Source organism: Schistocerca nitens, chromosome 8 (genome assembly GCF_023898315.1).
Source record: "Schistocerca nitens isolate TAMUIC-IGC-003100 chromosome 8, iqSchNite1.1, whole genome shotgun sequence".
NCBI lineage: Eukaryota > Metazoa > Arthropoda > Insecta > Orthoptera > Acrididae > Schistocerca > Schistocerca nitens.
The window spans coordinates 440,901,704-440,917,962 of record NC_064621.1 but is presented as its reverse complement, the minus strand read 5'-3'; the positions used below and the strand labels follow the sequence as shown (position 1 = coordinate 440,917,962).

The window sequence follows — 16,259 nt, the reverse complement described above, 5'->3', positions numbered from 1 at the left end:
CATGCCCATGTACTATAACCATCATGAAGGATGTGATCCAAGTCACAACAAACAAGTATCCTATGCTTATGAAGGCTTACAGATAAGGCTGGTACAAAAATGCAGCACAATATTGATAAAGAATCTGTATATGACCAATGTGGAGTACACAAGATTAACTGTGAGCAATGTGACACATTTTATATTGGTCAGATGGGGAGAAACTTAAAAATCAGTTTTACAGAACATTCTTACCCAAGTAACACTTCAGTTCTAGAAGCGTATTTAAAAACACACAAACGTGTATTACGTAATATAAATGATCAGATGATTTTGTTACATAAGGCCAATAACAGCATTGGAAGGAATTTGTTGTATGAGACAATTTTTCTCTCTTTTTTTTCTTTTTTTTTTCTTCCCCCCCCCTCCCCTCCCCCCCCCTCCCCAATGCGATAACCCAGAAAAAAATACTCAATGAGCAAATTGATTTTTCTTTGATGTAATTTTCCTTCTGATAAGACCCTTACAGACAATAATTACGTAATGGGCAGGTATGGTTCTAGATTTTGTGATAAGGTTTTTCCACTTTCAATTCTGCTGGATTCTCTCCCACCTTAGCTATATCCAATGCATCACAGTGCATGTGTAGTAATAAAAAATATAAAGGAATGCTGCTAGCTTACTGAGTTTTATTCTTTTTATCATTTGGAGATTTTTGTAAGTATAGTGATGCTCATGGAGGCTGAGGTTCTTAAACTACTGTACCAATTGCCAGATATGTTAACCTGGCAGTTCTACTGTTATAGAGCATCAAGTATTCTACTCTCACTTATATCCAGAGCATTAACACAAATGTTTAGGTATCTATTAAGACGGTGTTTTTACATGAATGTTCTAGTTATTAGCTAATGTAACGAGAAAAGTATTTTCCCCCATAATTTCTCTGTCTGAAATAGGATACAAGACATACAACTCAATGAGGGGATTTATATTTTCACTGACACATAGGACCAGTGAATACACTGGAATGAATTTGTTGGAAGGGACAAGACAATATTCTCAGTATGATAACAAATGGTGAACAACTATGAGGTCAATTTCCATCTAGGATGACCCTTATAGTCATTAATAAATTGATAGCTGTGTGGAACTTGAATTTGTGGCAACATTTTTGCACTTTCAATTCTGTAGGATTTCCTCCCACCTTGTCTTTATCTAATGTTATGATATTACATGTATATTAAGATTTTTTTACTGCATCCTACTTTAATACTATATTACTGGTGAGATAATCCACCTGACAGATTTTTATTCTTACAGTGAGTTGAAATAGTCCACTGGTACTACCATCCAGAGTATGCATAAAATTGGACTGACAATAGTAAAGTTTTAATATAGGTAGAGTTTTATTCTTGAAGTATCTGTATCTGTGTGCAGACTGTTCCATAAAGAACTTACCGACCTGACTCAAATGGTTAGTCACCAAGATAGATTTTTACTGTTCCAACATACCTGGGAGATAAGCATGGTTTGTTGATATAATTACCATGGGTTCAGCAATTCTAGTACCCCACTTCTTCACTCTTTGTACTTTTATTGGGTGTTAACAGGATAATGAATCTTGTAAATGTCACTTAGAACATCAGCAAGCTATATAGAGCTGGAAATGCTTAGGGACAGGATATGTAGTAACTTGGATGAGCCACACAATTGTAAGATCTCACCTTATCCTGTCACTAACTTTAAAAAAATGATTGTTAATTGTATTATGAGAAGGAAAGTTGCCACTCACCCTATAGCGGAGATGTTGAGTTGCTGATAGGCACAACAAAAAGATTTTCATACTTAAAGCATTCGGCCAATGGCCTTTGTCAACAATACACTCACATGTGCGCACACGCAAACGCAACTCACACACATGACTGTAGTCTAAGGCAACTGGTTTCTGTTGCTGGGACTGCAGTCGCATGTGTGTGTGTGTGTGTGTGTGTGTGTGTGTGTGTGTGTGTTTGTGCACACACTTATGGGTGTCTGTGTGCACACTTATGTGTGTCTATTGTTGACAAAGGGCTTTGGCTGAAAGCTTTAAGTGTGAAAATCTTTTTGTTGTGCCTATCTGCGACTCAACATCTCTGCTATATAGTGAGTGGCAACTTTCCTTCTCATAATATTGTCACATTCCATTCGGGATTTTCCATTGTTTGATTGTTAATGGATCATTTTTATGGTAGGTCTCACTTTTGTTTCAGTCTGTGCTATAATTTGCACAATATTGTGGTACTGTAATTTATATAATGTTACATTCTCAGTCTTTAGATGGTGATTACGTCAATTGAGACCTTGATGTATGCTTTTCATTCTGTCTTTTTCTGTGTGTTAGGATGGCATGATGGTAGTAAAAAAAAACTACTGTGCTACATGACAACAGTGATGATAAGATTTAGCTTTCTTTATGTTATTTGTCACATTTTGTAATTGAATAACGTACATGTCAATATATCTTCATAGGTATATCTTCAGCATAAGGAGATCATTGGACTATGATGCTAAGTCACTGTGTATTTGTTGTTGTCATCATCTCATATGATTAGGATGATTGGTACACTTGTAAATGCTATGGTGAGGTTTTTTATTGTATGTGCCATGTGGATTAAAATATTCATTGCTTTGTGTTTCAATATTCATGACAAATGAAATGAGTTAAGTGATTTTCGTAAGTATATTATTATGTGATTGCTAGGCACCAATTTGTGCTGCCTTAATGCGGTTCTACAAATTGGAATGCTGTGTTGTTAGGTACTAGACGATGACTTATGGCTGAAACTGGTAGTACTAATAAAATCCAGTTAATGCAGTTCAGTGCCATGAGCTTTTTGAAACATTTGCAGCCATTTATGGACTGCATGTTGCCAAGCAACAATGGAATTTTTATGGATAACATGTGCCACATCACCAGGCCATAATTGCTCACTTTCGGTTTGAAGAACAATTTGGAGAACTCTAGCGAAAGATTTGGCCACCCAGATGGCTCGACATGAATCCCAGCAAACACTTATGGGACATAATCAAGAGATCAGTTTGTGCACAAAACCCTGCACCAGCAACACTTTGTAATTATGGATGGCTACAGAGGTAGCGTGGCTCAATATTACTACAGAACTTCAAACAACTTGTTTTGAATCATTGCCACATCAATACAATATTAGGAGGTATCCCATGACTTTTGTCACCTCAATGTATATATTAAAAGAATAAGAACAGACACAATATCGTGCCCTGTGGTACACATGTGAAAATTATTCCCTGTTCTAAGGATGACATTTCATTATGTACGCTACCTGGATTTCTTAATGTGACACTCCGCAGCTTTTTCTTTTTTTCTTTTTTTAATATAGATAAACAAGAAGCTAGTTACCAGCAAGATCTACGCCATAATATTTTACGTAAGCGAAGGCTTGCAACAGTAGCCAAAATGTCGGGCACTTTTATATACTGACAATGCAGTCAGTAGCCAAGAAGAATTTTATTGACAGCCATAATATTTGAGTTTCTCTAGAAGAATACTGTGAACTGCTCCATCAAATGCTTTTCACCAGTCACAGAAAATCACAAATGCATTGTAAGATGCCCCATGTGGAAGACATGCTCTTGTTAGTTTGTACTCCAAAATTTTTGCTACTGCGTGTGATAAACTGAACTTTAATGTTCATCTTTAGCACACTAGTGTACAAAAGTCATAAATTCAATTAAGTTAAAATATCAGTGTAATCCACATGTTTGTTTACATATTTAAGACAACTTTCAGGTTTCTCTTAATGAGAGAGTGCATGTACATTATAACTCCAATTCAAAATTCTAGATACATTACTGTACATGTCTTTTTCCATAAACTTTTATGGGCTGCATCACACCTTAAGGGTATAATTTGTGAGGTGTTCAGGTGCCACCCAGCTACCGCAACACCCACCTGACTTTCGTTCGTTGCTGAGTCTCATGGCTCCTACAGGGTAGTTATCCACTCTTTGTGTTATACGGGATGTAACAGCTCATGCATCATCTGGGTGAGCTCTGTGTCATCAACGGACTATAGCCGAGATGGTACATGATAACTCTACCATGTCGAATTGGCTACCTTGTTGACCTTTTTTAAAAATTTATGTAAAAACTCCTTTCCCCACATTTTCCCATTCATGTTTAAGATATGTATTGCTAAATTTACAAAGAACCATTGGACGAGCTTTTTTATTTAGAGCATTTGAAGGTGAAAACTGAATGGAGATCAAAAGAAATAAAGAGAAGAGCAACAAAGCATTTTGTTTGGACCATCCCAATTTTGTTTCAGATAAACTAGTACAAACTCCAAAGTGACTGAATGCAGTAACTTATCTCTTGTTGGGTTTGTCTGGAGCACAGAAAATTTCTGTTTACATCACTTCTTAGAGGGTTTGTAACTTTATTTCCCTTTTTTTTACACAGCAAAGCATAAACAGAAACTACTTCAGTGCAAGTAAAATTACTACATGTAAAATTTTATAAGAAGTGTTATATAGACTTAATTGATTCATTGTTAAATAGTATATGTATGTGTCTTTGTGTATTGTAACATGCCAATTCATTGAATGGGTGTACGTAGCTGTTATAAGTGATAGGAGGGAACAACTTTACCAATCTGAGAGGATAGTTTTAGCAACCTGAGGTACAGGTTGTTCTGCTTACACAGAGTATATACACAGACAAAAAAAAAAAAATTACAGATTTTTTCCAGATTTTCCAGTAAAAAACACACTTTTTCCTGGGTAAATTACACTATAAACGGGGTAAAATAAATATTTTTCCGTGTTAAGTGGCAGTATACTTTCACTTGGAGCTGCAAAACCTATCAGTCCTTTGAAAGGTAAAGGTCCTATACTGGCATAGGACTTCCCAGCACTTTAGGAAACGAAATCCAGCAATAAACAACGTGTTTTGAAAAGATCTTTGAAATGCAACACTATGTCCACTGCTTATTTTCATACTGAAAAAGTATATATACAAATGCCACCAATTACAGCACAGTAGCTTCTGGAGCTCTGACATAGAGATTGCATTGCGTGATGCACTTTTGTCAGCCAATCATAGCTCACATCAAGAGATATCGCCAGCCAATGACGGCAGATATTCAGAGCATTAGACAAGTTACATTGTCAGCCAATAGCAAAATCACTGTTATGTAGGGCGACCACACGAAGAGGAAAATTTAATGGTTTAAATTAATATAAATACAGTACTGCTACTTGAAAAGCTGAACTTTCACATATAATATTGGACATCAACAATTTTTTGCTGTTTTTCTCTGAAGGTATGGTTAGGCAGGAACCTACGAGTGCTTTGGAAACCAAACTTCAGTATCTGGTGCAATTCGTATTTCTACTTTTGTATTACACAAACAAGCAGTCCAAATAGTTCCAGAATGAGATTTTCACTCTGCAGCGGAGTGTGCGCTGATATGAAACTTCCTGGCAGATTAAAACTGTGTGCCGGACCGAGACTCAAACTCGGGACCTTTGCCTTTCATGGGCAAGAGCACTTGCCCGCAAAAGGCAAAGGTCCCGAGTTCGAGTCTCGGTCCGGCACACAGTTTTAATCTGCCAGAAAGTTTCAGTCCAAATAGTGATTGGCATCAAAGATCTTTCCAAAACGCATTGTTTTTTGCTGGATGTCATTTTCTTAAGTGCCTGTAAGTATAAAACCTGTAACCTTTCAATAATCTGTTTTTCAATAACTCAATTTATTTAATATTTATTTTGTGATCATGGTTGCAGCACTTTTAGGAGAACCTTTATGAAGAGTGATGCAACAACTTTTACATTGTTTTTACACAAAACTCCAGCTATAATGTACAATACTTGAACAACCACTAACATAAGGCTGTGAGCACTCACTGAAAGGTCAAAGCATTCAGCATTCTGAGTGACAGACTGAAGTGGCAATGAAGGATGGGACTGAATAAGAGCAGTCATCACAGCGTCAGCTGCTCATAGCAACACGATCCAATGACTGGATGAAGGGGGAAGAGAGACCACTGTGAGCTGAGGAGATGAGGTGAGGTGAGGCGAGGTAAGTGAGCCAGCAATCGGTCACACGAAGGAAGAGCCATCACTTTCACCAACTAACATCATTATATGCCTGCTCAGAATCCCAATACTGTGAAATGCCATAATCATACAGCTGCTGTTAGTGTGATTTAAATACAAATAAAACAATAACCATTTATACACCCAATAAAAATAAATATAAGTTGATATATGTAAAGTTAACAAAAAGCGTTGCGGCAGTATACGCGATTTTCGGACATGTAGTATGTTCTTGAGATGATCTTTGGCTACCGTGTATATAGCACACTTCGGTTTGTTTTTGTATCCTATCTTTGCAACAAATATTCCAGGATACGGAAGCAGTTACTAGAGAGCACTCCGCAACACCTAAAGTCTCCAGCCATCGGATCAAGGGCAGCCGTTCTGATTTCATGGTCCAAATACACAGAGCCATTCTGGCACGGAAATCCTTAAATAGGTTTTACAAGGCACGTAAAATGTGAAATATTAATCACAGTGTTTCCTTTACTGTGGACTTGATTAGGTAGAAAAATATGGAGAGGGGGACATCAAAGAACAGCTAGCAAACATAATGTGAACACAATAACACCTGAAGAGCATTTATTATATTTTTAGGTGTGAATAGGTACTTAAAAAGTGACATGATCAACATACCGGATGAAGTAACACCTTATTTTAAACTTAAGCAGGTAAATCATTCCTCTACAAGTAAATCAACATGTACGCTGGTATAGAATCTAGGCTTTAAATTAAAATCGGTATATGTACAACAAAAAGTCTAACAAGTCCTAAAGCAAGTTGGAAATTTTACATACAGTACACAGTATAGCACCTCTATTGTAAAATAATTGGGAAGTAAATTTGTTCGTAACCGCAGACTTCATAACTTAGAAATCATGGCTGGGAGGATAGAGCCGAGAGATACAGAGAGGGGAGGGGGGAGGGGTAACGGAGGGGGGAGGGGGGGGGGGGGAAGTGAACAGGAGTGAGAACAAAAATGAGGAGAATCTTGGAGAGAAGAAGGGAGGAGTGTGTGAAGAGCAGCGACCAAGATTTTGAGCTAGAGCGAAATGAAAGCAAAGGGATATGCCAACCAGCATTCAGAACTTTGGTCAGAGAGCGCAGCAGCCGTAGCATCTTTCATCTTTACAACTAATGCACTCTACTGTACACAGAAAATTAGCTAAAAACACACAATGGATTACTGGAGTAAGACTGGTTGATATTCTTGTCACTGATAGTTTCTTAAAAGGTCAAAGAAAGCTATTAGTAATTTCGTAACTTATGATGAATGTTGCTTGGCAGAGACGGGGTTGTCAAACCTGTCTTGCTTGCTTTTCAAATCACCCAATTCGTCAGTAGTCAATCAGTGTGCTTGGCTCACCTGACGAGTTCAGTTCTGCTCATATGTGGAGCAAAATTTTATTAACTGACAATGTGGGTACCACTCATTTGTGTCATATTTTGTCATGCGTAACAACAAGGCTCAACCTTATTTACATCTATCGGTCCTCTCTCTCCAATAAAGGTTGCCCATCAACAATCACTGAGACAGCACCCTGCCAAATTGTTTTCAAGGCAGCTGGCTTTCAGATCCAGCATTCAAGGACTGGTCGATGAAAGTACCCATGCACCTTTATAGTGCTAAATGTGAATATGTCCAGGGACCCCTATAACATCAGTACTACAGGAAGATCGGCTCTTACAGGTCACATGACAAAATCCAAGAAGCATGTCGCAAAAGCAGCTGCCTTCAGAAGCACAGCACCAGCAGGCAGGTTCTACTTCCACTACTACATCTACAGATTCAGCTGGACCCACAACAGCGATGCTGACTGCTCGAATTGTTTGCCTCTGCAGAAGAACCTCACTGCAACATCAAAACCCAGGGATAAACTGAGAGGATTTGATCAGATGACAATAAAGGATGAAGTAACAAAGGCAGAAATATTGTGGTATTTGTAGTGCATCGTTTCACACAAGTCACCGCCTAGTTCCCCAATAGTGAAGTGGCCAAGAGCATGTGTTTACAAAAGGACAAAATTGGTTATACCATGCAATACGGACTAGCTCCCTTTTTTGAGTCTGAAGTTAAAGCTGACCTCATAAATGTATCATGGGTTGTTTCTTTTGATGAATACTTCAACAGGGTGTGCAAAAGAATACAGATGAACATTTTAGTGCAGTAAAAAAAAAAAATCTAGTGTGCACTATTTACTACGCATTGGCTTTTTCCCAGCAGTTCGACAGCACCTAAACTACTCGAGTCCTTCAGGAAAAAAATACCCAGTGAAGCAATGAAAAAACTTTTTTACAAGTATTGATGGGCAGCCCTAGCATCAAACTCACATTCTTAAGGGAACTTAAATGTTTTGAAAGAAAACAAAGGGACAGAGACAGTTTTATTGAAAACTGGGACTTGTGGGCTTCATGTTGTTCATGCACCTTCAAGTCTGCAATACAGGAGACACAATGGATGATAATTCACATTTTACAAGCCTTTTACAACCTTTTTAAGGATGTCCCTGCCAGAAGAGCTCTGTACATTTCTACAACAGAATCGGATCTGTTTCCCTTAAAGTTATGCACAATTCAATTTCTGGAGAATGTGGAAGTTGCTGAGCAAGCTCTAGTAATGCTTCCATTTCTTCAAATATTTGTTCCAAAACTGGAAGACAAAAACGAACCAAAATGTGCAAGCTACAAGGTAATGAAAGATCACCTCAAGGACAAGCTACTCAGTCCAAAAACTGCCTTTTCCAAGACTCTTGCTGGAGACTTGACACCTTTTCTACAGGATTTCCAACTGATTGACCACTAGCATCATTCTTCCATTCTTATTTGACAGAGATAATGGAGACAATGATGACATGGACTGTCCAGCCGACGAAGATCTAGCCGTCAGTTAATTTGGACAAAGAATCCAATCTTTTGGCTGTGAACCACGAATGAGTTTAGGAAGTACAAGTCCCTCACAGCCCTTAAAATCACTACATTCTGGAACAAATGCAGAAGAGGAATTATCTAACTCTTGTCAAAGTTGATGGACAAATCACTCCTAAGTTTAGGTTGACAAAATTCACCATTTAACTGAAAATACGATGATAAAAGCACAAAATTCACCATTAAACTGAATATAAGATGATAAAAGCACATGTTCATCTTATTTTCAGTTAAATGGTGAATTTTATGAGCAGATTGATGGTGTTGCCATGGGAAGCCCTCTCTCCCCTCTGGTAGCTAATTTATGCATGGAAGACTTCGAGGACAAGGCACTGGACTCAGCAAGTTTTAAACCAACAGTCTTCTGGAGGTACGTGGACGACACATTTGTGGTATGGCCACATGGAATGGATGAGTTACATCGATTTCTTGAGCATCTGAATTCCATCTATGTTAGCATCGAATTTACTATGGAAATAGAGAAAGACGGCTGCCTCCTATTTTTGGATGTTGTTGTTCACCGTGAAGTTGATGGCACTTCAGAACATGCCTTATATCAGAAACCAACACACACAAATCTATATCTTCATACCAGTAGCGGCCATCACCCTTCACAGACCATAGGTGTCCTTAAGACCTTAGTGCATAGAGCGCACTGCATATCCGATAAATATAATTTGCAAGAAGAGCTCACATACCCAAGAGCATTTTTTAATCGAATGGATTTTCTCCGCAGCAAATTCGTAGAGCATTCAATACAAATCTAGAATGCAAATATGTGATGGGGAAGAAGACAGTAATTCCTTCAGATCTAGTGCATTTTTGCCCTATGTGGGTGCTCTTTCCTCGAAGATAGGCTGTATTCTAGAGAAACACTGTGTTAAGTGATCCTCCGGCCCCCCATGAAGATTGCAGCTTTGCTCGGCTCTGTAAAGGATGATTTACAGCTTCATAAAGCGGGTGTGTATCAGATTCCTTGCGGAAATTGTGAGAAGTCGTACGTAGGTCAAACAACACACACCATTCATGAGAGATGTGTGACGCATCGAAGATACACATGCTTATTACAGCCACACAAGTCAGCTGTGGCCGAACATTGTATTGATACAGGGTAGGCCATGAATTACAGTGATATGAAGATTTTAACACCCACTTCTTCCTTTTGGGAATCTGTCTTCAAAGAAGCTATAGATTAGATTAGCTAATAATTTAATAAATAGAGATAGTGGTTTTAATTTGGACGAAGCATGGAATCCAGCTCTTGGGATAATTAAACTGTGGAGAAGTCGTCATGGTGTCACTGCCGCCTATCATACATTGATAAGCGAATCTAATGCCTGTACGCCTTCGCCACAGGCAGTGCATGTGTAAGAGTATTTCTCTGCCGCCAACCAGCATCTGCGACTCGCATGCACAGTACTGCTGCAGTGGAGCATATAAGGCCGCACTTGGCAACTTGTCGTCAGTCTTGTGACTCACTCTGCGGCCGACATATCAGTGGAGGAAATTTTATTTGCGTGGCTGCATGCCCAAAATTTAATGGACCATACTTGTCCTAATTGAAAGCAAATTTCAGAGTGGTGAATAGAGTTGTTGCACTTGACACTTGTTTTCACTATATGTGAATCACCTATCGCTCTAAAACTGGACTAATTTCATACGAGAGCAAGGTACGAATGTGGTGCTACCTGTCACTTGACTGGTGCTGGCTTCTGTTGTCTATTTATAGAATTACTTAGAAAGAAGCAGTAGCAAACATTAGGAGAAGACGAGACAATTCATTGGCAAAACAAGGAGAAAAGAAGCAAACCAGTATTGCTCTTATTGCAACACATATCTCTGCACACCAGAACACTTCGCCTTTTTTGTAAAGATAATTACACTTTTTTCCATCACCATTGTATTATTTTTAATCTATGAAAGAACAAAAACAAATATGAAAACTAACCTTGAAGTTTGGTCTTTTTTAGTGAGTATTACCATTTATGACACATCAAACACAAATGTGCCAGTAAAATTTTAAATAATGGCGTAAGTGGTTAGTCTTCTGGGCCGGAAAATTTTTAAATAGCTGATCCTTCAATGAGAGTCAAACTCTCCACGATTTAAGAAATTCACTGCACATTCTCAAATATACTGTAATTCATCTTGCATGGAATTTTACTTTGAAATGAACGCTTCTCAGGCCACCATTTGCAATATTTTCCCATGATCTGTTAGAAATGTAAACAACTGTGACATAATGCTCATCAAATGTACATTTGTTGTTACGAAATACTGCATAGTCTTTGTCATAAAGCCTTTGCCTCATTTTTATCTCAAGAGACTTGTGTGTGCACTGTGTTTTGTTGTTGTAAATGGCCCACTTTCCTTGCAACTGAAGTTTTATTTTGGTGTTTACTCTCTTGTTTACATTTCATTTCTGCAGTATTATCCAGCAGTAGTGGGCTAAGGTAAAATTCTTTGTTAGGGTATCAGTTCTTAAAAGTCAAACTTACACAAATTTAACTGAAAACTAATACAATGAGAAATTCACGGAATTCTAAAAATTCCCAAGTTTTCCCAGATGAAAAACTCCCAAGTTTTTCCCAGATCTCCCAGTTGTCCCGGGAGAGATACTCCATTATATCGTAAAAAGAGTGTCTTTGAGAAATTATGGAAATTCTTTACAGTTGATTTTGTTAGGTCTATCTCACATTGAAAAAAAATGTATGACTGTTCGACAAGCTGGACAAAAGCATTCCCTTGTGAGATAGAGAGGTGGCATAAATATGAACACTTTCACAGAATACTTATAAAAAAAGGGCTGTGGATGTTTCATGTCAAAATTTATTAACAAATTACTTAAAAATAAGAGAAACTTGATAAACATTCATTACATGTTGGAGCATGTGTGATTTGTGTTCCTCACTATGATTATGAACACTTACTGTTCCAGACAGTTATTTACCTGGAATTCTGGTGGGTCATAGTAATATCTCCAATGGCGAAGATATTCTGATTTCTTGTACTTGCTTCCTGGACCCAAATTTCCACACAAAACATCAAATGGTCCTACCAAAGTCAGTCCAACTGGACATAATGCCTCTGTTGGAAAAAAAAAAAGGTATATGAGAGACATGCAAATGGGAGCTGGTGATTTTGAGTCGTACAGCAGCTCTTTACTTTATTAAGCTTTTTAACCTCTACGCAGAATGAAGCAATACCAAGTTAAGACATCTAGAATCATGCTAACGCTGTCTAATTATTTTGTATAGCCAATCTCTTCTTGTACAATTTGAAACCTGCATTACAGAAATCAACAAAACTGCTACTGCTAACATTTTTATGCAAAATGTATCCTGCAATATCATCCTATAAATCCTTCAGCCAGTGTTTGTCAACCACTGAATATACTATCGCAGTAGTAACATTATTATTATTATTATTATTATTATTATTAGTTAATATTATCATTATTAAGCAATGGAAAATCCGGGGTGGAATGACGACAACATTATGAAAAGATTGGGTTGCTACTCACCTTACGGAGGAGATGATGAGTTGCAGGCAGGCACAGCAAAAGTATCAACAATGCAAGAAAAGACAGATTACTACTCAACACAAAGATGACACACTGAGTTGCAGACAGACATAATGAAAATACACTTTCACATTAACTTTTGACCAAAGCCATCTTCGTAAAAGGAAACATAAACATATTCATTCATGAGGCGTGCTTGCTTGTGTTAACGAATGTGTGTATATTTTCTTTTGAGAAGAAGGCTTCAGGCAAAACATAATGCATAAGCATCTTTACATTGTGCCTGTCTGCAACTCAATGTGTCATCTTTACTGTGAGTAGAAATTTATCTTTTCCTTGTATTGTTGATATTCCAACCTGAAGTTTCCATTGTTTGATCAGTTCCTTTACTTAGAGAAAACTTAGAGGACTGGTTTAGGCCCCTCCCCCAAAAAGAAGACAAACAGAAGATGGGAATAAGAGTAATGGGTGTGTTAGTGGGATAGAAGGTTGTGTAGTACTGGAGTGGGAGCAGGGAAGCAGATAGGTGGGTGAAGGACATGGACTAGCGAAGGGTGAGGTCAGAGGGGTTATGGAAACATAGGATATATTTCAGGGAGAGTTCCCACCTGTACAATTCAGGAAAGATGGTTTTGATGGGAAGAATCCAGATGGTGCAGGCTGTGAAGCATATTGTGTTGGGCAGCATGTTCAGCAACTGGGTGGTTCAGCTCTCTCTTTGCCATAACTTGTCGGTGGCCCCTCATAGGGACAGAGAGCTTGGTATGCCAACATACCAAGAAGCACAGTAGTTGCAGCTTAGTTCGTAGATCACATGACTGCTTTCACAGTAGTGCTGCCATTGATGGGGTAGGTAAGGTTCATTCAGAGAGAAAGCTTGTTGTTTGTCATGCCAACTTGAGTAAGAAGTACAGTAGTTGCAGCTTACCTCATATGTCACATGACTGCTTTCACAATAGCCCTGCCATTGATGGGGTAGGTGCTGCCTGTGATCAGACCACCACCACCACCACCACCACCTACTCCAGCCTGGGGTTGGATCCAGTGATGTCGTCAGTAAACAGCGGTCAGAACAAAAATGCACTGCTATTTCACTCCACTAAACAAGTGGAATGTGTATCTGTACCTGCCAAGAGGTTCACAAGTGGTAATTTAGGGTGGGGAAAGCTGCTTGATTGGCTGCAATCCCACACAGACAAAGTCGTGGGTATAAGCTAGTTATTTCATACACACACAAGCAAACACTGCATGTGACTGTCATGCTTTCAAGAAATGTGAAATATTCCCAGTACTTAAATGATGTTGTCTTTGTTTTAAAAAATAGGGAAACTTACTTTCTGAATGTGCCTTGTAACTGATGAAACAAAAACCTAACCTCACACAAATTACTGGGATTCTATCATCAATGAAGTTGTAGAAGTCAGCATTTGCTGCAAAATGTTTCACTGAGATAGCACCTCTAATCTTAGTTATGGCCTTGACATTGATTGAAAAGAGAGAAATGCAGGGTGATCACAAGCAATGATACAAAATCTGGCAGCAGGACAACATCAAGATGTTCCTGATGAAGACGATGAGGTTTTTTTGCGCAAACCAGTGACAAGAGGGTAATATTGTGGTGTGTGTAACGAGGTGTGGTTCTGACCAAAGTGTGGAAGTTCACAGCCCGTCACTAGAGGGCACATGTGCACGTCACGTGACTATACAGAGCTAGCAGAAGCATGCACCGATTGTCCAACACTGCCAGTCACATTGCAAACAGTGACATGGAGGCATCAACAGAAGAGCAAAGAGGTGTTGTTTGTTTTCTGACAGCAGAAGGAGTAGGAGGAAAGGATCATCATCGACGAATGTCACAAGTGTACGGCAAACACAGCATGTCCCTTGCAAGGCTCAAGGAGTGGCACAAGCACTTCAGGTAAGGGCGGGTGTCGTTAGCCGATGATTCATGGTCTGGAGCACCACACTGCATTACTGATGACATTGTCCAGCTGATGGATGTACTTATTGCCCAGGACCACCAAGTGACAGTGAACGCCATAGCCGACATGGTCGGATTGAGCATTGGAAGTGTTCACACCATCATGAAGAAACGAATGCACATTTGCAAAGTGTGTGCCCAATGGGTGCCCCCAGTCTTCCACCACACCAGGAAGCATGTCGAATGGCCCACTGTCTTGCTCATCCGCAGCACTCTGCTTGGGAAGGGAATGCGTTCCTTGTATAAGTGGTGGCTGGAGGTGAGTCATGGTGTCATCACTTTGAACCAGAATCAAAACGACAAGTCTCCAGTGGAAGCATCCAGGGTCACCATCACCAAAAGAAGCCAAGGGCATCCACACGAGGGCAGGAAAGGTTATACTGACATTCTTCTTTGACCAAGCTGGCCCCTTCTGATTCACTTTCTGCAGCACGGGACAACAGTGAATGCCCAGCATTACTCGCAAACCTTGACCACCCTACGCCATGCGATCAAATCAAAACGACCAGGCAATCTCACCCATGGGTCATTCTGCTCCACAACAATATAAAGCTTCATACCACCAACACAGTCAAGGCACTCCTGCAGAAATTCAAATGGGAGGTTCTCGGCCACCCTCCATACAGTCCGGACCTCTTCCCTGTGATTAAGCCCCTTTTGGTCCCCTTAAAAAGGCTCTGAGGGGCAAACGATTCACCTCGGACGACGATGTCCAGCTGCACGTGCGGAACTGGTTAACATCGCAGCCCCGGGAATTTTATGAGACAGCCATTCACCACTTGTGTTGCAGTGGGACAAATGTCTCAACAGCCAGGGTCAATACTTCCAACATACAGGTACTGGTTTCTATAACTATGCCTCTGGCTTGTTTCTTTTTGGGTGCCCTTATACATACATACATACATACATACATACATACATACATGCACACATACATACCCACATACATGAAAAACACTATGCTCAGAAAAATGCATGGTACAGAAAAAAAGCACTGGCATCGAAAAAGCACTGGTACTGTGGGAGGGGGTGGGGTTGTACATATCTCACAAGGCACAGACATTACGAGTCATGAAAAACACCAATGACAACGCCGATGCCCATTTCATTGCCAGACAATGACTGCCGCTATAGCATGTGGTGGGCAGGACCAGTCATCAGGGGCAGAAGTGATGAGAGGCGGGTTGGTGCAGCATACCACTCTCATGAGAGGCTGTAGAACAGGACAGGGGACAGCGTCTCCATAGCGACGTCCTCACTGAGTTCAACAACGGCGCTGGAGAAGTCAACAGGGGCATCTGAGATGACAACAACACAGGACCCAGCAATGGAGCTGGTGGCGGCAGCGGCAGCGGCAGCAGCAGCAGCAGTGGGGACTGCATTAGTGATGGTAGTTGACAATTGGGGACAGAGACAGGAACCCCAGACAGCTATCTGTCAGGCAGCGATTCCCTCTGCAGCACGAACCAGACCATCTGTGACATACAAAAAGGTGTCGGAGGAGGTGGAGGTGTGGGAAGCGGTGGGCTCTCCAGGACAGGCCCCACCACATGCAGCCAAAGCTGGTCGAAGTGACAGGACATCTGCCCGTTAGAAGTTTGGATGATGCACAGGCACCGGCCTCTGTGATGCTCAATGATGGCAGAAACCCAGTTCGTCCGATAGCTGAAACCATGAGCCCAAACCGGCACACCCAACCAAGACCGTCACATAGCTGATAACGTCAGATGCAGCAGCT

The 16,259-nt window shown here is 40.0% G+C and overlaps 1 protein-coding gene across 1 annotated transcript in view; it reads right to left on the bottom strand.

Moving 5' to 3' along the window:
• Window positions 1-16,259, bottom strand: part of LOC126199385 (histone PARylation factor 1) — a 107,102-nt gene that overhangs the window by 51,859 nt on the left and 38,984 nt on the right. Inside the window, exon 4 of the mRNA XM_049936304.1 lies at window positions 11,968-12,104. Coding sequence (XP_049792261.1) covers window positions 11,968-12,104 — 137 coding nt within the window. The remainder of the gene's footprint in view (window positions 1-11,967; window positions 12,105-16,259) is intronic.